This window comes from Erythrolamprus reginae, chromosome 4 (assembly GCF_031021105.1).
Source record: "Erythrolamprus reginae isolate rEryReg1 chromosome 4, rEryReg1.hap1, whole genome shotgun sequence".
NCBI lineage: Eukaryota > Metazoa > Chordata > Lepidosauria > Squamata > Dipsadidae > Erythrolamprus > Erythrolamprus reginae.
In genome coordinates this window covers 93,973,563-93,996,580 of record NC_091953.1, presented here as the reverse complement: position 1 = coordinate 93,996,580, position 23,018 = coordinate 93,973,563, and the positions used below count along the sequence as shown (strand labels likewise).

Here is a 23,018-nt window from a genome sequence, read left to right as displayed (position 1 = left end):
CTTTTAATTTTGTCCTTGGTGTAAAAAATATTATTTCTAAAATATATCCTACTGCCTGAAACCAGACAGACTCCAGCCATAGCCATGTTTTCACTACCTTCTGTAAAGCCTCTGATGTGGGGCAGGGGACAAGCTGATACAGGTGGGGGTTGCTATATAAAAATGCTTGCCCGTTATCCTTTACTTGTTAATAGGTGGTAGCTCTCAGCAGGCATTTCTTTGATATTCAGTAGTGGGCAGAAAGTGTTGGAAAAGACTCTAAGATACCAAGACTCTGAGCTATATAGAGCTTTATAAGCAGTTGCCAATATTTGGTGTCAACCGCAGCAAAGATGTGATATAACAATATTAAGGACAACTATTAAGCACATACACCATGCATTTTGGATCAGTTTTCTTGATAGCCTTAGTACTCATGTACATTGAATAAGTGTATTCTAACAGCTCAGTGACTGTCTTCACTTCATACTGTACCAGGTAAGGCTGTAACTAACAGCCAAAGCTGTTCAAAAACACCAACTAAACACAAAACAGTTTTTTCCTGAATGCCATCACTCTGTCAAACAAATAATTCCCACACCACTGTCAAACTATTCATTAAGGCTGCATTATTATTATTACTCTTAGTCCTCTCATCATTCCTATCACCCTTCTCCTCCCACTTATGACTGTATGATTGTGACTTGTTGCTTGTATCCTTACGATTTATATTAATATTGATTGTTTCCTGATTGCTTATTTATACCCTCTGATAACCAATAACGAAGAAGGACCGCCTTCTGCTGCACCAATCCCAGCAACCGGTTAGGTCCCACAGAGTTGGCCTTCTCCGGGTCCCATCGACTAAACAATGTCATTTGGCGGGACCCAGGGGAAGAGCCTTCTCTGTGGCGGCCCTGACCCTCTGGAACCAGCTCCCCCCGGAAATTAGAACTGCCCCCACCCTCCTTGCCTTTCGTAAACTCCTTAAAACCCATCTCTGCTGTCAGGCATGGGGGAATTGAGACATCTCCCCCGGGCCTATACAGTTTATGCATGGTATGATGTGTGTATGTTTGCTTTTAATAATGGGGTTTTTAGTGTTTTTTAAATTATTAGATTTGTTGTACATTGTTTTATTGTTGCTGTGAGCCGCCCCGAGTCTATGGAGAGGGGCGGCATACAAATCTAATTAAGAAAGAAAGAAAGAAAGAAAGAAAGAAAGAAAGAAAGAAAGAAAGAAAGAAAGAAAGAAAGAAAGAAAGAAAGAAAGTGTTGTACCTCATAATTCTTGACAAATGTATCTTTTTTTTAATGTATACTGAGAGCATATGCACCAAAGACAAATTCCTTGTGTGTCCACTCCCACTTGGCCAATAAGTATAGTATAGTATAGTATGGTATGGTACGGTACGGTACAGTACGGTATTCTATTCTATTCTATATTCACGCACGCAAGCACGAAAACTCAGAAATGGGCAAACAAGTGCCCACTCACCACTGCCCACCGCTGTTTGCCCCCCCACCGCCCGGTTGCCACGCTCGCCTCTCGCTCTTAGGGCGAACGGCAGCAGCATGGACAGTGGGGGGAGGCGGCACGAGAGGCAAGCAATGGGCAAATGGGGGGGAAGGCAGCGCTCGCGGCGGGACAGGACAGGCATAGGTCTGGGGAAGCACCAGTGGAGCGTGCACGCCACCAGTGCTAGCCTACGTGCTACATGGCTGCCACCGGATCCGCGGTCCCCACCATCGAGGCTGGGGTCCACCCCTGTCTCCATCTCCCATTTCAGTCCCAGAAAACCTCCAGATTCGATGTCTACTTTTACTGTGGGAAGCAAAATCCCATAAGAGTCAAAAATATAATTCTGAAATTGGTTGGCCTCAGAATTAACAGACGCTCTAACTTGTTTTTCTATATCTATACCCTAAAAATCCTCAGACCTTTCTAGAATTCTATGACTTTCTACAATGGGGTGTCAAACTCTTGGCCCATGGGGCAATATCACGTGACAACACGGGTTTGACATCCCTGTTCTACAATATTGCCATCCTGGAGTTTTCCTGGTCTTCCAGCTTTCAACTTCTTAACAGCAGATGGAAATCATGGCTAGGGAGAAGATTTGACTCATGTTACAATCTTCTCTGAACTATACTACCCCAGAAGTAATTCATGTTTTGATCACAGTTCAGATGGACTACTGCAACAAGCCATATGTGAGATTGCCTTTGGAAATGTGTAGAAGTTTCAGTTAGTACAAAATACAGCAGCTACATTCCTGGTGGTCAACATCACCAAGAATATCACCTATTTTAAAGTTACATCATTAGTTACCAGTTGATTTCTGAGTCCAATTCAGACTGCTTTTATTACATTACAGCACTGTGATATATCAGGAAAAACCTTGCAAAAACTGAATCGTGGTATCTAGACTGAATATCAAAGGGACTGTTGCAGTTTTCCCCTCTGAAAGAGGTACCAACAGGCTTGTCTCTAATAAAATTTTGAAAATTAACCTAAGTGGTATTTTCTTAGGTAGGTAGTGAGAATAATTTAACTGAATGGTATTAGATTTTATTCACAATGTTTGCTACTTGTACTCAGTTTTAATATTTTGTTTATGTCTTGATTTTGTTGTAATCTATCCAGCATCTAGCTGAATTGAGGTGGACTAGAAATATTATAAAACAGATAAATATATTTTAGCTTTCATTCTTTCTGCAAAATGTTTAAAACAAGGTAACTTTATATCAGCGGTCCCCAAACTACGGCCCGCGGGCCGGATGCGGCCCAACGAGGTCTTTTAACCGGCCCGTGGCAAGCTCACGAGATTTTACTGGTCGATATAATAAGCTCCCGAATCTCCTGTCAACTCACCGCGGTCGGCTGCTCAGCGAGGAGAAGGTGGAGAGGCAAGGGGGCGGGGAGGAAAGCGGGCCTGCAATTGGCCCCTTCCTTTGTCGCCTTTAGGGAGAGAAACTGTTGCTGCCCTATGGCAGAGCAGCAACAGTTCCTCTCCCTAAAGGCGAGAAAGAAATTGGCCAATTGCAGGCCCGCTTTCCTCCCCGCCCCCTTGCCTCTCCACCTCCTCCTCCCCTCCTCCTCCGCGGTGAGTGGACGCGAAATTCATGAAAAGGCGATTAGCAATTGAAAAACTGTCCACTGAAAGTCACAGCTAAGTGCACCATGGCTAAGTTTGTGTGTGGGGGGGAGGCGGCTGCTTGAAAACCCCTGACCTCCATCGCCTCCCCCCCACGGCACAAGGCGAGCACACCTCGCCGCTGACACAGGCGCCGGGGACTGCCCTGTCCCCCTGTCCCCCCTGCGCAAAACTACGCAGCCCCAGATCACTCGCTTCTCCAGCCAGCAAAGCCGACTGCCCGGCTTTGCTGGCTGATGCAGGAAAGGAAAGCGTCACATTTAAAAAGCACGCCACTTTCTGGGACTGCGGCGCCGTGGTGGCCTTCAAGCGCGGCCCTTCGTGGCGCCCCACCACCCGTTCCTGCAGGAAGAGATCGGGCACTTTACCGGGAGGTGGAGGCGGCGTGGGGCCGGACGCTGGGTGCCGGGGAGGGCGAAGGAGTGGACACGCCTCTCAGCTGCAGAGCGGAACGGGGGTGGAGATCAGCGGCGGAGTCCGGCGTTGGGGGCCTGGGGCCATGCGGGACCGCTCATCCAGGCTTGCCGGTCCACGCGCGCCTGGATGAGCGGTCCCGCATGGCCCCAGCGCCGGACTCCGTGTCAGCGGCGAGGTGTGCTCGCCTTGTGCCGTGGGGGGGAGGCGATGGAGGTCAGGGGTTTTCAAGCAGCCGCCTCCCCCCCCCCACACAGAGATAAGAGAGAGAAAGAAAGAGAGGGACAGAGAGAAAGAAAGAGGGACAGAGAGAAAGAAAGAGAGGGACAGAGAGAAAGAAAGAGAGGGACAGAGAGAAAGAAAGAGGGACAGAGAGTAAGAAAGAGAGGGACAGAGAGTAAGAAAGAGAGGGACAGAGAGAAAGAAAGAGGGACAGAGAGAAAGAAAGAGAGGGACAGAGAGAAAGAAAGAGACAGAGAGAAAGAAAGAGGGACAGAGAGTAAGAAAGAGAGGGACAGAGAGAAAGAAAGAGGGACAGAGAGAAAGATAGAGAGGGACAGAGAGAAAGAAAGAGGGACAGAGAAAAAGAAAGAGAGGGACAGAGAAAAAGAAAGAGAGGGACAGAGAAAAAGAAAGAGGGACAGAGAAAGGGAGAGAGAGAAAGAGAAAGAAAGGTAGAGAGAAAGAGTGAGAGAAAGAGAAGAGAGAGAGAGAGAAAGAGGGGGGAGAGAAAGAGGGAAAGATAAAGAGGGAGAGAGAAAGGAAGAGGAGAGATAGAAAGGGAGAGAGAGAGAAAGGGAGACAGAGAGAGGGAGAGAGAAAGAGGGAGAGATATAAAGAGTGAGTGAGAGAAAGCGAGAAGAGAGAGAAAGAAAGAGATAGAGAGAGGACAGAGAGAAAGAGAGAGAACTAGAAAGACAGAAGGACAGAGAGAAAGGGAGAGAGAGAGAAAGAGGAAGAATAAATATTAAATATTGTATTTGTTCCCATTTTGTTTTTTACTTTAAATAATGTATGTGCAGTGTGCATAGGGATTTGTTCACACGTTTTTTTAATAGTCCGGCCCTCCAACAGTCTGAGGGACAGTGAACTGGCCCCCTGTGTAAAAAGTTTGGGGACCCCTGCTTTATATGATGTATTTCCAGTCTATTTCATACCCCTTTCTGCATATCACAAGCCCTTCCTCATTAAAGTTGTTTTATTTTGTAACACTAGTCAAATGATCTGTAAAATATACTGAAAATGTATTATAAAATGTTTAAGAATACAATTATTCAGTTGCCACAATCTGCTAATAAAATTAAATTAATAGGTTTGACCTAAATATTCCAAATGCAGGGTCTGCTAATGCTAATCACACAGTAGGATTTGATATTATAAAATATCTAGCATAATTACAAAAATGTTTTTAAAAGATGAATTGTTTTAATATTCCATACCTCCCGGTGTTTGCTTTATCATCATCTTCTTCGTTATCAGAAGCAAGGAAGGGAACTGCAGCTAAGTCCTCATCCTCTGCACGGATACGTCCTAGTATATTCAGGCCATGTATCTTACAATCAATGCCAGAACTCCTGCACTGTTTAATAGCCACCTCAATATATCGGTGATACTTGGAAAAAAAGAGTTACATTCATTTATTTACATTGTTTGGATCTTTAAAGTGTTCAACATCATTAAGAAAAAGGATTCAAGATTCATTTCATCTTTTCAACGAATTGTTTTGCTAGCATAAGGGTCTTTCACATCCCTTCCCAAATTAACTAAGACAAAAGATACAGAATTAGAAATGATGCCGGACAAATGCTTTAGCCTTAACATTCAGGTATATATTATTTATTTATTTATTTATTTAGATTTCTATGACGCCCTTTTCGAGGCGACTCAGGGCGGCGTACAACATTGAATATAACCATTAGCCATTGACATGTACAAATTTGGTGAAATCAGATGTCATAAACATAGAAAATAACTAACACACCAACAAATCTAATTAATATTTTCTCCTATTGTAGGATATTGTAGGCAGTGGCTGCAAGAATCTAAGTTTAGCTTTAGCTAGTGTGGCATACATCAGTTTTCCTAAAAAAAGAAGCCCTAGTAATAGCAGTTCATGGTTTTGTCTCCTGCCATACAGATCACTGCAAAGTGTTTTAGATACTTTAAAAAAATGCAAAAAACAGTGGGTAAGAGCTGTTTCTTACATATAATACCAGTGACTATCAATTGGCTTCCAGAGATAAATCAGTCCTGATTTTGACCTATAAGGCCCTATTTGGCTGACATCCCTGAACCTGCAGAATAATCTTGGGACAGAATAGTTCACAAATATTCTGAGGATACTGAGGGTTCAACTGGGGGAGAGATTTGGGGAGAAATGACTGAAATTCAATGTTTTCTAGTTGTGGACCATTCTATCAGAAATATTTTTGACATCCTCCTTCCTGTTATATATGATGGGGAGGAAAAGATATAGAATATTTTTTAATAATTAGCTCTATTATTAAGAGATTCTTATATTACGATAATTTTGGCATTTAAAATGCCAAAATTTGCCTTGTATCTTTTTATTTTGTACCTAATAATATGATTTATGGTATTATTATTATTATTATTATTATTATTATTATTATTATTTATTAGATTTGTATGCCGCCCCTCTCCGTAAACTCGAGGCGGCTCACAACAGTAATAGCACAATATATAACAAATCTAATAATTAAAAGTCACTAAAAAACCCTTACTTAAAAAGAAACATACACACAAACATACCATGCATAAACTGTATAGGCCCAGGGGAAATGTTTCAGTTCCTCCATGCCTGGCGGCAGAGGTGGGTTTTAAGAAGCTTACGAAAGGCAAGGAGGGTGGGGGCAGTTCTAATGTCCGGGGTGAGCTGTTTCCAGAGGGTCGGGGCCACCGCAGAGAAGGCTCTTCCCCTGGGTCCCGCCAGACAACATTGTTTAGTCGATGGCACCCGGAGAAGGCCAACTCTGTGGGACCTAACCGGTTGCTGGGATTCGCGCGGCAGAAGGCAGTCTCAGAGATATTCTGCCCCGATGCCATGAAGGGCTTCACTGATGGATGATTTCTGGCGGTCCCGGGACAGGGGTCATTCCTCTATCCTGGTGCTTCTTGACCTCTCAGCGGCCTTCGATACCATTGACCATGTTATTCTTCTGCGATGTCTTGAGGGGTTAGGAGTGGGAGGCACCGTTTTATAATGATTCTCCTCCTATCTCTCCGGTCGTTCGCAGTCAGTGTTAGTGGAGAGTCAGAGGACCACCCCTCAGTCCCTACATTGTGGGGTGCCGCAGGGGTCTGTCCTTTCCCCCCTACTATTCAACAATTACCTGAAGCCGTTGGGTGAAATCATTCATCAGCATGGAGTGAGATATCATCAGTATGCTGATGATACTCAGCTATACATCTCCACCCTATGTCAATTCAGTGAAGCGGTGGAAGTAATGTGCCGGTGCCTTGAAGCTATAAGGGTCTGGATGGGAGCCAACAGACTCAAGCTCAACCCAGACAACACCAAGTTGCTGTGGGCATTTCCTCTTAAGGACCATTCTACACAGTCATTCAGGCCCTCATCACCTCCTGTCTTGACTATTGCAATGTGCTCTACATGGGGCTACCCTTGAAGAGTGTTCAGAGACTACACTAATCCAGAATGCTGCCACGCAAACTGTCATGGGTGCACCTCGGTACACCCTATAACACCTATGCTCTGCAAGCTGCACTGGCTACTGATTGGTCTCCGGTCACAATTCAAGGTGTTGGTTATTATATATAAAGCCCTACATGGCTTAGGGCCAGACTATTTACAGGACCGTCTCCTGCCATATACCTTCCAGAGATATTCTCCGGATCCGGTCGGCTATGCAATGCAGGTTGATGGGCCCGTGGAAGAGGGCCTTCTCTGTGGCTGCCCCAGCTCTGTGGAACCAACTCCCTCCCGATATCCATACTGCTCGCATTCTGCTGGCCTTCCAAAAGGCTATGAAGACCTGGCTTTGCCAGCAGAGGAGGCCATGAATTATACATCTTTCATGGCCAAATTGTATTGAATGATGTGTACATTTTGATTGGATTGCTGAGTTGTGGGTTTTAACTGGGGTTATTGTTTTAATTTGTACTTGACTTCTTTTTATTGTTAACTGTACCTTTTAAAATTATATTTTATATTATTGTAAGCTGCCCTGAGTTCTTTGGGATTGGACGGCATAAAGTCAAATGAATGAATGAATGAATGAATGAATGAATGAATGAATGAATGAATGAATGAATGACCACCAGCCATGAATTACAATACAGAAGCCTCCTAATGTGAAAAATGCACTAAAGTCCTTAAACCAGCCAAAAAAAAAATCAGACCAGAAGTCCATATTGTACAAAACTGACTGAAACAAAACGAAAAATTAAGTAAAAATTAAAGTTGTTGAGTATGAGAAAGTATTAGTATTTTTGTAAAAGATATTATCCTCCATAAATACAATATTTGCATTTCTTGATAATCAGCAGATACCTACTTCCGTGCAATCACCAAGAAGTGGAACTGTTGTATCGGTAGGATTAATATTGATAGTCTTCAATTCTATGAGGTTATTTAAAGAACTTCCACCTATAGAAAAATTAAACAAAGCCATACTGAACTATTTGTATACTGTTTTTTAGTGTTACAAAGCTATGAAAAGACAAAAGGTGATTTGATTCTTTCTTTCCAAGCTCAAGAAAGGTAATGCCATACCTGAGACCACAACTAAAGAAGGCATGTAACTGCTGTCTGCAGGGTCCACTACCATTTTCAATCTGTGTACCAGGACATCAGGAAAAATTTCCAACCGTATCCAGTGCTAGAAAATGTTATATTCAATTAATTCAAACCCTTTGAAGACATATTATGAACAGCAATTGTGTCTAAGTAGCATTATTTCTTAAGGGTTTACAAACTACATATAGTCAAAGACAAAAATAATCATCTACTGCCACTTTGAATTATGGGGAATTATACAAGTATAATAGAGAAGTGAATGTTATGTTGTGATTAATTCTGCCAATTGTCAGTACATTATTTATTTGCTTTATTCTGTTTTTGTTCTTTTAGCAAGTAAATATTATTGATATTTGATATTATTGATACAAACAGGCAGATATTTGCAACATTTTTCTTTTTAAACTTACCTTTCCTTGCGAGCCAGAAGACTGCCAACACTGCTCACTTCCGTCAATCAAACGGGAAGCTTGATTCACAGAAGATGATACATTCAAATTTTTAACAATTCTGGACCAGTCATCGAGTAGCATGCCTCGCTGGCTACTATGATGTCTTTTTAGCTGCTTTCCAGAGCGACCACAAAATACTGGAGACTGGCCTGGTGTTGAAAGTTGAATGATAGCTATATTAATTCAATAGCACAAATGCAGTACAGTACAAATATTACTAAAAACAAGAAAAGTGTAACTATACGGTTTTGTGCATAATTTTACGCAGCCCAAAAGTTGGTTGGTATGGAATTACTAGGAATTCAAAAAATACACAATTGTTCTCAAGAACATATATAAATGAAACATTTCATGAAATGGTAATGAAAATATATTTGGGTTTATTTAAATATACCTGGTTCATTTATTCTGCCGAAAGTGTGTCTTATGTTATGTTTCCTACTTTTGAAGCAGGTTTCACAGAAATCAAAATCATCACAGTTTCTGCATTTAAATCTAGGTCCATTAATAGGGAACATCTGGCAGCCATCACACCTGAATGATAAAAAAAATGACTACATAGCACTCTATTTACTAACTTGCATATTTTTTATTGTTTCAAGGTTAAGAAATTCTATTGTTTCTATTGTTTCAGGTTTTAGCCGTTGCCACCTTGTGGAATTCAATCACTATGATACATTACACAAATAGCAAAGGAAAGATTCAAAAGATAAAGTAAATTTTTTCAAAGAAAAATGGAAAAACTTACGTAACTCCTGGATGAATACTGGGAACCAGTTCCATTTCTGACAATAATCCAGTCCAATGAGATTGTTGAGGAAAGTCAACAATAACATCTTTACCATTGGCACTAAAAGCTTTGGTAAGGAAATATTTAAGAGTTATTCATTTATTTATTTCTAGAATTTAAATATAGTGTGATCTTATGCGATTCATAGCAACTAATAAAATCAACAATGTAAAAATGTACACAAGGTAAGAGTCAGAAATAAGCATGTATTCACTATTGCATTTTCAAATACTGTACTTTGTATTGATCCTTGTACACTTCCTGGAATACATAGAAAGTTAATATTATAGTGCCTCAAAACTACTTTTCCAGTTAAGGAATTAATTAACTTCAATTATCCACAGGAACTTTTTGTACAGAATATCATATAATAACATGATATTCAGAGAGGGGCGGCATACAAAAATAAATAAATGAATGAATAAATGAATGAATGAATGAATGAATGAATAAATAAATAGTAACAATAATAATAACAATAACAATAATAATTCTAAGAGGAATATTTATTACTCAGGGGTAGCAATTTATTTAACAGAATTTTATAATGTTTGATATTAAAAATTTCAGTGAAACATCATTAGGAGGTCAAAGAAGCAATTATTCCCTGATATAAACCATAATACCCTGCAGTGAATCTAATACATGCCCAAAGGTGGAAAGGTTCAGCATAATAGAGGAATGTTTGGTACAGATGATGAAACTGGTGGAGATGGCTAAATTAACCTCTTAAATTAAAGAAAAAATATCTAGCTTTATGACTGGGTTTTTGCATAAAACAACAAAAAATTTATGATTTGTGGTTTTCATGATTAGGGGGAAAAATCCTAGGCAATAGAAAAGAGTGAGGTTTCTTTTATAATCATAGAGCAAAGGATTATTTTGGAATTGTAATTATATTTCCTGCCAAGTAAATCAGAAGATTCTTCTGTTTCTTTTTTCTTTCTTTCTTTACGCACTTTTTTTTCCTGCCTTCTTTACTTTTACTCTTTATTAGCTTGTTTTGTTTTTTATGGTTTTTAAATAAAACATTCAGTGAAAATTGTTTTTAAAAAGAGATGTCAAAATACTGATTTATAAAAAAATCCATTCTTCCTATTCTTTTCAAACAAGCAATTCTGCTCCCAAGATCAATTTAAATAAGTGATTTTTTAAAATCCTTCCTCTTTTTCATCAGTCCAGAAACCCTTTGAAACAACATAAGGCTTGTCATAAATAACTGTAGAAAAAAGGAAATGGCAAAAAGAACTCATCCCCACCCACAGGAGAAGTGTTTTCTATTTGCACAGGCATTCTTTAACAAATCATTAGAAAAAAATAACAACAGGAAAATCAAACTTTGAACACAACTGAATATTGTTTTGTAGCAGCACAATCACTGTACAGATAACATCTGTAATTATTCATATATAATAATGTATACATGAATATAAATAAATTCATTTATAAATTTTTTAAAAATTAAAAAATAGAAATTACCTTTTACTACCCCCACACTTCTGTGGGTAACAGATCCCCATTTGTATTTGGGTGTCATTACAGAAGTTTTTACACGAACTTTGTCACCAATCTTTATGTGTGATGGAGAACTTTGTGGTGGGAATCCTATAAAGTATTAAGATCAGTGATATCAATTGGTTTGGATTTCAAATTACACCTCATTATGAATATAATCATAATAATACTTTATGACTTCAACTCACCTATCAGTTCCACGTGGATATATCTGACCCAGTAAGTGCCACCTTTTTGTTGCCAGTCACATTGCACATTGAGATCATGCAAACCATCACGATCCAACTTTATAACTTTACCCACATCTCCCTCACAAACCTCCTCATAGGTTCTGCAACATCGGACCATCATCCCCACCTAAAATGACAATAAATAAGTGAAAAGACCAAAGTAGCACTTGATATTCAATCATTCAAGTAATATTATATACAATAAAGAAAACTGTAATGGACAAACTGCTAGGGGGAAAAATTATAGTTACAAAAATACTTCATAACAATTTGGGGAAAAATAAAATATTTTATTTAGGAAAAAAAGTAAAAAGAACCTGAAAAAAAATATCTCTTAAATGTTAAACAAACCTAGTGCTACATATTCTTTTATCATTTATACCAGTGATGGCAAACCCTTTTGTCCTTGGGTGCTAAAAGACTACACGTGCGTGCTATTGTGTATGTGCAAGTGCCCACACCCATAATTCAACGCCTGGGGAGGGCGCTCAGAGAGAAGCTGCTTCCTGTAGTCCAGCAAATTCAGCAGCGATTCCTTCCAGCGAGCCGTGGGCTAGTTAGGGCTGCAGACGAGGATAGGCTGTGCTTTCCACCACCACCCCAAAAGATCCTCAATAATGTGTTTTTACAAGCGCTGAGCTTCTCCGTTCAAAGGAGAAGTGTGGTAAAAAAGCCCATTTTATTTGCAGAGTGGACTCCAGCGGACCCCTAAAAAGATAAAATCCGTTTATGTGAGTGTGTGAATAAGTATCATCAAATCTGCTCAGAGGGAAGAGTTCCATATGGGCGAAGGCTGGGCCGATCCATCCACTCGCTGATTGTCCCTTGGCGGCAACCTTACACCAAACCCTGCACGGGAAAGTAACCTGTGGAGAGGAGCCGCGAGCAGCAGCAATGGCAGCAGCCTTCCTGTAGCCTGGCTGTAGCGGCTTCTCACGCAGTTTGGCAGTGGCGGCCGGCGCCAGCTGCCAAACCGTGTGAAAAGCCATCACCGCAGGACCATGGGAATACTGCTGCCACCGCTGCTGACCACCACCCAATTTCCCCCCACACAATCTTCGTTGCATAAGACGCACCCAGTTTTTGGCATACTTTTTGAAGGTAAAAAGTAAAAAAATTCAGTAGTTTTCTATATGCATAATACTTCTTTCAGAAAGAGAATTATATAGTCACATCCATGCTTACCTGAATATTCTCCCGGACATATACCGCATAATCATCATTACTTAAGAAATCAGCTCTTTTCTTATATGTTTGGCTTTCTGTTACAACAGCAGACTACAATAAAAAGAAACAAATATTCTGGGTGTCATAATAATATATCATAAATGAAGTGTCATCTCCATTAATAGAGAAATTGTCACCATTTTTTGTTAGAAAAAAATTATAAAAATCATAAGTAATTATTCCGAACATTTACCACTGGATACGCAGCTTCTGCTTCCTCTACTTCTTCTGACACTTCATCATCTGAATATTCATCAGATATAGTGTCACCATCTGAGAAATCGGTAATTTGAACATCGGGATGATCCAAAAGCCAGCCCACCAATGCCTCTACGCCTAGATTAAGACATCAATAGAATTGTTCATATGAGTAGAAGTGTGTAAATTACGCTTTTATTTTATATCACCACTTCAAATCATTAAGTTTAAGGATTATAGTTTTCAATTACACTTTTCTGCCAAACTTTCAGAACAATTTTCTACTTATTCTCCACTCTCAGATAACTTCAACAATTTATAAATGAAGAATAAAGTTTATGCCTTTTCATGGGCAGTTTATTTTTTTCCACACAGTTTTTGTTGTTAGTTGGTTAATCATTCAGTATCTTAAGAATACAATTTTCAAGGCACCATGAACATAGACCCAATCCATATCATCATCTAAGGGGAAATCTACTTGGTTCCATTTGTTGTCTATTGCCTCTTACAATCAATCTTCTCTGCTGTTAAGCAAAAGGGAACCTTCATCCCAGAATATTCAGATACAGTGTTACCATCTGAAAAATTACTAATTTGAACATCAGGATGATACAAAACCCAACCCACCAAGGTTTCTACCCTTAGATTAAGACATCAATAGAATTGTTCATATGAGTAGAAGTGCTTAAATTATGTTTTTATTTTATATCACCACTTTAAATCATCATGAACCTTTCCAAATCATCTTCCATAATTTTTTCCTATATCACTACTGTGAACTATCTTTACATTTACCCTGTATTATTTTGCTATCAGTATCAAAACAAAGATATTCCATCAATCTCTTTGTAGTAGAAACATAGAAACATAGAAACATAGAAGTCTGACGGCAGAAAAAGACCTCATGGTCCATCTAGTCTGCCCTTATACTATTTTCTGTATTTTATCTTAGGATGGATATATGTTTATCCCAGGCATGTTTAAATTCAGTTACTGTGGATTTATCTACCACATCTGCTGGAAGTTTGTTCCAAGGATCTACTACTCTTTCAGTAAAATAATATTTTCTCATGTTGCTTTTGATCTTACCCCCAACTAACTTCAGATTGTGTCCCCTTGTTCTTGTGTTCACTTTCCTATTAAAAACACTTCCCTCTTGGACCTTATTTAACCCTTTAATATATTTAAATGTTTCGATCATGTCCCCCCTTTTCCTTCTGTCTTCCAGACTATACAGACTGAGTTCATTAAGTCTTTCCTGATACGTTTTATGCTTAAGACCTTCGACCATTCTTGTAGCCCGTCTTTGGACCCGTTCAATTTTGTCAATATCTTTTTGTAGGTGAGGTCTCCAGAACTGAACACAGTATTCCAAATGTGGTCTCACCAGCATTCTATATAACGGGATCATAATCTCCCTCTTCCTGCTTGTTATACCTCTAGCTATGCAGCCAAGCATCCTACTTGCTTTCCCTACCGCCTGACTGCACTGTTCACCCATTTTGAGACTGTCAGAAATCACTACCCCTAAATCCTTTTCTTTTGAAGTATTTGCTAACACAGAACTGCCAATACAATACTCAGATTGAGGATTCCTTTTCCCCAAGTGCATTATTTTACATTTGGAAACATTAAACTGCAGTTTCCATTGCTTTGACCATTTATCTAGTAAAGCTAAATCATTTACCATATTACAGACGCCTCCAGGAATATCAACCCTATTGCACACTTTAGAGTCATCGGCAAATAGGCAAACCTTCCCTACCAAACCTTCCGCTATGTCACTCACAAACATATTAAAAAGAATAGGACCCAGAACAGACCCTTGTGGCACACCGCTTGTAACCTGACTCGCCATTAACAATAACTCTCTGATGTCTATGCTTCAGCCAGCTGCAAATCCATTGAACTATCCAGGGATTAAGTCCAATCTTCACTAATTTATCTATCAGCTCTTTATGTGGAACCGTATCAAAAGCTTTGTTGAAGTCCAGGTAGGCAATATCCACGGCACCACCTTCATCCAACACCTTTGTGACATAGTCAAAGAAATCAATGAGATTAGTCTGACATGATTTGCCTTCAGTAAAGCCATGCTGATTTGGGTCCAAAAAGTTATTGTTTTTTAGGTGCTGATTTATCCTCTTTTTGAGTAGAGTCTCCATCATTTTAACTACAACTGATGTCAAGCTAACTGGCCTGTAGTTACCAGTACACTATGAATACTAGAAACATGAGGTACCTGGTAATCCAGAAGCATTTCCAGAAGTTCCTGATAGTGATTTCAATGCAAATTCAATATTCTTTCTAGGGAATCCCATTTCCATAAGTTGCACAACAATTGGGAGTGGTGGAATGGGAGATGCCTTGCATTTTTTTACTTTTGCAGGTCGGATATGTTGGACTGTTACAGGGGTCGTAGCTTCACTGGAGCTACATTCTTCAAAGACCGGAGTTGAAGGATGCCCAGATTCTACAGCCAGATATTGACATACCGCAAGTGCAGCAGCCTATAAGAAATTATATATATATAAACTCTATTTAACACAAAGTAACATAGAAGACAACACATCATTTATCTTATGCACTTAAGAAACAAATCCTATGGCATACTTAAAAATAACAATTAAAATGCTACAAAGGCAAAAACCTAAGCCGGAAATTATACCATTTGTTGTGGCCAAATCTGGTTTAGAATAGAATAGAATAGAATAGAATAGAATTTTTATTGGCCAAGTGTGATTGGACACACAAGGAATTTGTCTTGGTGCATATGCTCTCAATGTACATAAAATAAAATATACATTTGTCAAGAATCATGTGGTACAACACTTAATGATTGTCATAGGGGTCAAATAAGCAATGAAGAAGCAATATTAATAAAAATCTTAGGATATACGCAACAAGTTACAGTCATACAGTCAACATGGGAGGAAATGGGTGATAGGAATGATGAGAAAAACTAGTAGAATAGAAGTGCAGATTTAGTAGAAAGTCTGAGAGTGTTGAGGGAATTATTTGTTTAGTAGAGTGATGGCGTTCGGAAAAAAACTGTTCTTGTGTCTAGTTGTCTTGGTGTGCAGTGCTCTGTAGCAACGTTTTGAGGGTAGGAGTTGAAACAATTTGTGTCCAGGATGTGAGGGGTCAGTAAATATTTTACCCGCCCTCTTTTTGACTCATGCAGTATGCAGGTCCTCAATGGAAGGCAGATTGGCAGCAATTGTTTTTTCTGCAATTCTGATTATCCTCTTAGATGCAATTCTGATTATCCTCTTAGATACCACATAAAACTTTTACGCATGCAAATAACTACAGTGAACAATAGGTATACAACAATGCATTTTAAGTATCCACGTGCCATACCAATTTGTTATCAAAAAACTATTCTTCTGGAATCAATATAATTATTACTATCTCTAATAAAAAATATTTTATCAGTATCCTTAGAAAAAATAGAGTTATGTTGTTGTTCATGCTTTAATTTTAGTGTTTCCTCTGTGTAACTTATTTATGGGGGCTGTGGTAGAAATGAATATATGCAAGATAGAAATACAATAAATATGACCTCTTTTTAAAGTACCATGTTAATTATTTTTTTAAACAAATGCAAATGAACTTTTAAGTAACTCAAGTTCAAAACTGATTTGCAATACTGACATAGGAATCTTAAATATGTGACTTTACAATACACATGATGGATAACTCTGACCTTTTTCACAAAAGAGGCGCTCCTGAGCTAAAACAAACTGGGTTTTTATTCTTTGTAAACTGCCCAGACTCACTGAGAGAGAGTGGGTGGCCATGTAAATCTTCTCAATAAATAAATACAAATTCTTTGAAATGTTAACTAAATACAGAAACGGCTGAGAGAAATAAAATCAGCAATATAATGGCTGTTAGCATTCCTGGGGTCAGTCATGGTTTGGCCTTGCTGCTTCTCTCAACAGCTATTTCATTTGGCTGCTTAAGAGAGAAAGGTGATATATAACAAGTCTTTTTTTTACTGAAATGGTTGTGGCTAGTAACCATTCGACCTTTGTCTTTGCAAAACTGTGTCATGTTTCATGGTGCTTGCATGTGTCTTTTTTCCTACTGAACTGTATTTAGAAAGTTATAATTTTTAAAAAAATATATAAACCTTCTTTACAGTTTTACACTGATTATCATTATTATTATTATTATTTATTAGATTTGTATGCCACCCCTCTCCGCAGACTCAGGACAGCTCACAACAATAATAAACAATGTACAGAGAACAAATCTAATATTTAAAAATCTAAAAACCCATTATTTAAAAGAACATACAACACAAGCATACCATACATAAAACTATATAGGCCTGGGGGAAATGTCTCAATTCCAGCATGCCTGACGGCAGAGGTGGGTTTTAAGGAGTTTGCGAAAGACAAGAAGGGTGGGGGCAATCCTAATCTCCGGGGGGAGCTGGTTCCAAAGGGTCGGGGCTGCCACAGAGAAGGCTCTTCCCCTGGGTCCCGCCAGACGACATTGCTTAGTCGACGGGACCCGGAGAAGGCCAACTCTGTGGGACCTAACCGGTCGCTGGGATTCGTGCGGCAGAAGGCAGTCCCGAAGATATTCTGGCCCGATGCCATGAAGGGCTTTATAGGTCATAACCAACACTTTGAATTGTGGCCGTAAACTGATCGGCAACCAATGCAGACTGCGGAGTGTTGGTGTGACATGAGCATACCTAGGGATGCCCATGATTTATTTATTATTATTATTAGATTTGTATGCCGCCCCCTCCATAGACTCGGGGCTCTCGCAGCTGCATTTTGCATGATCTGAACCATAAACCATAGTATATAGTTTAAAATATTAAATGTTAAACAAAATACCTCAAGCTCTTGTTTATCAAATATTCCTTTTACTGGAGATGGTTGTGTTGCTGCTGTCAACAGTTGCTGCAAGAGGATCATGGGAGGCTGAGGTCCTTCTGGAGACATGTCTCCCACCTCAGGTGATGCCGCTGCACCTTCGTCTTAAAGCAAGGAAAAAAGTATTTTAAGCTGTAGAACCTCCATACCAAAACAATCCTCCAAAGAAGGGGTGAAATGCTTCCTGTTCTATCATGCCTGTCAATCATCATAGAGCCGGTAGTGACTGCATCACAAGGCTTCGTCCACCCACCCGGAGGCTGCTATTTGGGTTATTTTACCCTCTGTGCATGCGCAGAATGCTTTGCACATGCGCACAGAATAAAAGAACCCAAATGGCAGCATCCAGGCAGGGGGGCAAAGCCTTGCGTTGTGATCGCGACCAGTTCTACAACGATCGGCAGGCATGCCTAAATAGGAGCATTTCATCCCTGCCCCGAAGTTTACATATTCTTCCAGAAACAGTACAAGATGCATCTTATTTCAAATGCAAATGAAAAAATCCGTCAAATTTAGGATGATCTTAATATGAAACGGCAGACATTTTTTTTAAAAAAATGAAGGCTAAAAGAAATATAGATTTGGTATAAATCCAAGTATAGAATTATAATTCATAAATGGATTATATGCATGCTACTTTTTATAACCCTGAACTTTTTATTTCTGCCAAGCTTTGTGCTTAAATCCCTATTCCTAGTACAATTATTTTTAGTTTATTACATAATTTAAATACAACAGAGCCAATACTAAAGGGGTAGCAAGCATGAGCACAATGGAGCAGACCATTTGTACAAGTATCCTTCCCATGTTAATTCCAGTTAAAGTTACAGGAAAGAAAAGACAGAGTTTCTTTTATACTAATGAAACTAGTACCTGAATGTGAATCTCGGCAATAGAGTGGTTGGATTAAAATTAAGATGACCCAAATTCAAATCTCTAGATAGCCACAAAACTGAGGGCCATGTAGACTTATCACAAAGTACTGCTTGATAAGAATAAAAATACTCATGGGAGTCTCCTAAACCAGCGTTTCCCAACCGGTGTGCCGCGGCACAGTAGTGTGCCGCGAGACATGGCCAGATGTGCCGCGAGAAGCTCCAGCTGGGCAGGGCGCTGCCGGCGCCCCTGCCTGAGTGTCGTCCTGTGGATGGTCTTGGGCTTCACAGTCGCTTCCTAGTTCCCTCTCCTCCCACCGCCTGTGTCTCCCGCCGTCGCCTCCCACCAAGCCGTTGCCCGTTGCCGTGGGTTCCTCGAGTGGGAGCTGCCACTTCCCTCCGTCCAGCTCAGCCACGCTGCCGTAGAAAGCACAGAGGTTATTGCCACCGCTTCTGTCTCCACTCAGGGAGCCACCGTGGTCACCGCGCCTTTTCCTCTCGCTCAGCTCAACCACGATGGCTGCCTGAGTGGAGGCAGAGGCGGCGGCAATAACCTCTTGGCGGAGGGGAAGCGCTGACGGGCTCTCCTCCTTCCCCACCCCCGCGCTTCTCTCCCGCCCTGGCTTTTGCTTCGCCCCATGATTTCCCCGCAATTTCATCCAGGCCACCTCTTGCCTCCTTTTGAACTGCGGGGAAATCTGCGGTCGAAGCAAAAGCCAGGGCGGGAGAGAAGCACGGGGGTGGGGAAGGAGGAGAGCCCGTCAGCGCTTCCCCTCCGCCAAGCTGCCTGCTTGTCCTCGCGCCTCGTTGCTACCTCCTGCCTTTTTCCAGGGGCCTTTGGAAGGTACCCAGGGAAGGGGGGGGATTGGGGGTGGCTGCAGCGGCTTCTCGTCCTCATCGGGCTGCTAACGCCCGCCCGGCCCCTCTTGCATGCAGCTGAGGCAGGATTTGGAATGTCGGGGGTGTGTGCGTGCGGGCTCCGCATCCCCCTGCCACCCGGAACATTTAAAATAAGAAAAACCTTTGCCGGCCTCCGCAGAGAAGAAAGGAAGAGAGAGAAAGAGAGAGAGAGCAAGAGAGACATAGCAAGAGAGGCAGAGAGAGAGAGAGCAAGAGAGACATAGCAAGAGAGGCAGAGAGAGAGAGACAGAGAAAGAGAAAGAGAGAGAAAGAAAGAGCTAGCAAGAGAGAGAGAAAGAGAGACAGAGAAAAAGAAAGAGAGAGAAAGAGATAGCAAGAGAGAGAGAAAAAGAGAGAGAATGAAAGAGAGATAGCAAGAGAGGCAGAGAGAGCAAGGGAGAGAGAAAGACATATAGGGAGGGAAGGAGGGAGAGAGAAAGAGAGCAAAAGAGAGAGGAAGAAAGAAAGAGGGATGGAGAAAGAGAAAGAAGGGAAGGAAGGAAGAGAGAGAAAGAGTGAGGGAGAAATAGAGCAAAATGGAGGAAGATTTTTTTTTGTCAAAACTTTTCTTTAGCCACCCCCCCCCCCACCCCCTTTCAGTGTTCCCCAGGATTTTGAAAATGTGAATAATGTACCGCGGCTCAAAAAAGGTTGGGAAACACTGTCCTAAACTGTTCAAAGGAAGTGAGGTCTAAAAAAGGAGTGCTTTATTGATGGAGGGGAAAAAATGAAATATCCATGTATCCTCTTTCAATCTCTCATATTATGTCCCTGGCATCTATTTTCTTTAATTATATTAAACTTACTCAGGCTACCATATATCTTGAAATGGTCATTCTCACTAATCTATTTATTTTCTTCCTTCCTTCTTATATGATGCCCATATGTCTGAAATCTATCCCTAAAAGAACAGACACACTCCTCTGAATTGATAAGTGAATTTTACCTCATTTCTCTAGTATCTCGACCAATCTATTTTTGGGCAACTAATGAACTAGTGAACTCTATACATACAAAACATTGAAAAGGAACAGGTTGTTGCTTCAAAAAAAATAATAATACAGGTCTGTGGTTATGTGAATACTGCTGGACAACTCTAAGTCAGGTTACTTACCATGAGGAAAAACAAGAAAAGGTAATCACTGAAAATCAAATTCCCTCTCCATTATGCTGCCTAGTTAAGTAGAAACAGTAAAAAATATAAAAAACATGAAATATGTTTTTTTTTTTTAAGGTGACTAAGTGGAATTTTACCTGCAGGGACTATGCTAGGATCTTGTACTGCTGGTTGAGATAAGATCTGCCTTAATTTATCCTGGTAAGAAAGCAGAGCACGGCCTGCTTTTAATATGTATAGCTTTAATTGCTGGCATCTCAAGAGATCCAAGTCTATTTGTCCTGTTCAAAATATATTACAGGCATTTGTTAGCACAACTGATAGGAAACGTTAGAAATAAACATGAAAGAGAAAACATTTTGTTTTAGGCCTGGAACTAAGCAACTCCATTTAAAACCTTCTATCTGAGTTTCTGAGTTGGCTGTGTCACAACAGAAAAATAGGAACATCAATAGTTTATATTCTAACGCAGGGGTCCCCAAGCTATGCTGGCTGGAGAATTCTGGGAGTTGAAGTCCACAAGTCTTAAAATTGCCAAATTTGAAGACCTCTGTTCTAATGGAACTATACTGAAATATGTTGACTAATCAGGATCTCTGATTTTTACCCAAAGTTTAATAGGGAAAATGTGCATGCTGATAGTACAATGGTTTTTAAAATTATTAAAATAAGTATCCTTAGAAACAGTAAGAATACAATTCTAATCTCATCCAATGAAAATCTGTTCAGATTACAAAAATGTTATGGAAAAATGGTACTTTAAATTATCTTTTCCTTTTCCACCTTCACACAGCTTACAGATCTGGACATGGAACAGAAGTGACATTGGTAACTGGCTGATGACCTCAATGAGGGTAGTTCATCCTTCTGGTCCCATCAGGCCCTTTGGTGTTTAGTACAGTTTCTCTATACAGACTAGATTACTAGAACTGTAATTTAGTCTTTGGTGTGGTCCAACTGTAATGACTAGATATTGGGAAGACTGTATTACAGAAGCTCCAGTCTTTTCCTTGGTGAACAGTTTTAACTAAAGGGGGAGAAGTCAGCTTGATGGATACTTTTGTGACTATAAATAAAGACTCCTTTTTAACATTATGTCAGCTGCAGGGAAAGGTCATTTGTCAGCTTGGGGTAAGATGCTACCACTGTACTGTTGATACTCAGTTATACAACCTCAACCTGGTCTAATCTGGATATGAAATTTTATTCCTGACCCAATATCTGGAAGCTACTTGAGGACAGGATGGAATGAACCAAACAAAGTAGAAAACCTTGACAGAAAAATATCAACTCAGGAGATGGCTTTATGAAGTAGATGCACTACTCCATGACTTGCTGGCTCTTGGATTCAGAGCTACAAATGAGCAAACATAGGACATAGCCACAAGGGCTTCTGCCCAAATGTGGCCTAAAATAATCCTTGTGTAATTCTGTTTAATGCCGATATTAATGCCCTTCAAACCAAATTACATTTCTTATTTCCAGTTTGGCAGTCTTGTTATCTTAGACAAAAGAATACTGTCACAGAAGTAGAGAAATGCAGTATATACCAGAAAGGCCTTGGTTGGGAGTCTTCATTCTTTGTTTTTCTACTTTACTACCAGCCAGATTTACCAACTGAGCCCAGACAGAAAGCATGGGTTCAGTGAAGGGTAAGTTATTCACATTAAATGGAACCACAGGAACCTAAGGGGAAATACAAAGAAGGTTACCAATGTAATTTCATTATAGTTTAGGTAGCGATATTTATTTATTTTCATCAGAAATAACATAGAAACATAGAAGATTGATGGTAGAAAAAGAGCTCATGGTCCATCTAGTCTGCCCTTATACTATTTCCTGTATTTTATCTTAGGATGGATATATGTTTATCCCAGGCATGTTTAAATTCAGTTACTGTGGATTTACCAACCACGTCTGCTGGAAGTTTATTCCAAGCATTTACTACGTCTTTCAGTAAAATATTTTCTCACGTACTTCTAATCTTTCCCCCAACTAACCTCAGATTGTGCTCCCTTGTTCTTGTGTTCACTTTCCTATTAAAAACACTTCCCTCCCGAACCTTATTTAACCCTTTAACATATTTAAATGTTTTGATCATGTCCCTTTCCCTTCTGTCCTCCAGACTATACAGATTGAGTTCATTACGTTTTTCCTGATAAATTTTATGCTTAAGACCTTCCACCATTTTTGTAGCCCGTCTTTGGACCCATTCAATTTAATCAATATCTTTTTGTAGGTGTAGCTATGTCCCATTTCTAGAAAGAGGAAACCAAGGGTATATCTAGCAAAATCATATTTTTTTCTCAAAAAGAAGCCTATTGAGTCACATATACATGCAAACTTTGGAAAATGCAGTTCTCAGGTTTCCTGCAAATTTGTGTATGTAACATAAAAATGAAACAAAATGGGAAGGTGGACTAAAGTTTCTCATCATAGACTTAAAACTGTCAGTGAAATTATAAATATTACATCATTACCACTATTT

General features: G+C 39.9%; 1 protein-coding gene across 1 annotated transcript in view; it reads right to left on the bottom strand.

The window, feature by feature from the left end:
- Positions 1 to 23,018, bottom strand: part of HERC2 (HECT and RLD domain containing E3 ubiquitin protein ligase 2) — a 143,630-nt gene that overhangs the window by 53,176 nt on the left and 67,436 nt on the right. Inside the window, exons 43-56 of the mRNA XM_070750922.1 lie at positions 22,081 to 22,216; positions 20,668 to 20,811; positions 17,600 to 17,742; positions 14,983 to 15,250; positions 12,736 to 12,878; positions 12,501 to 12,593; positions 11,274 to 11,442; positions 11,050 to 11,175; positions 9,529 to 9,637; positions 9,175 to 9,314; positions 8,739 to 8,929; positions 8,305 to 8,410; positions 8,087 to 8,178; positions 4,991 to 5,163 (exon numbers count right to left, since the gene is read on the bottom strand). Of these exons, the coding sequence (XP_070607023.1) occupies positions 4,991 to 5,163; positions 8,087 to 8,178; positions 8,305 to 8,410; positions 8,739 to 8,929; positions 9,175 to 9,314; positions 9,529 to 9,637; positions 11,050 to 11,175; positions 11,274 to 11,442; positions 12,501 to 12,593; positions 12,736 to 12,878; positions 14,983 to 15,250; positions 17,600 to 17,742; positions 20,668 to 20,811; positions 22,081 to 22,216 (2,033 nt within the window). The remainder of the gene's footprint in view (positions 1 to 4,990; positions 5,164 to 8,086; positions 8,179 to 8,304; positions 8,411 to 8,738; positions 8,930 to 9,174; positions 9,315 to 9,528; positions 9,638 to 11,049; positions 11,176 to 11,273; positions 11,443 to 12,500; positions 12,594 to 12,735; positions 12,879 to 14,982; positions 15,251 to 17,599; positions 17,743 to 20,667; positions 20,812 to 22,080; positions 22,217 to 23,018) is intronic.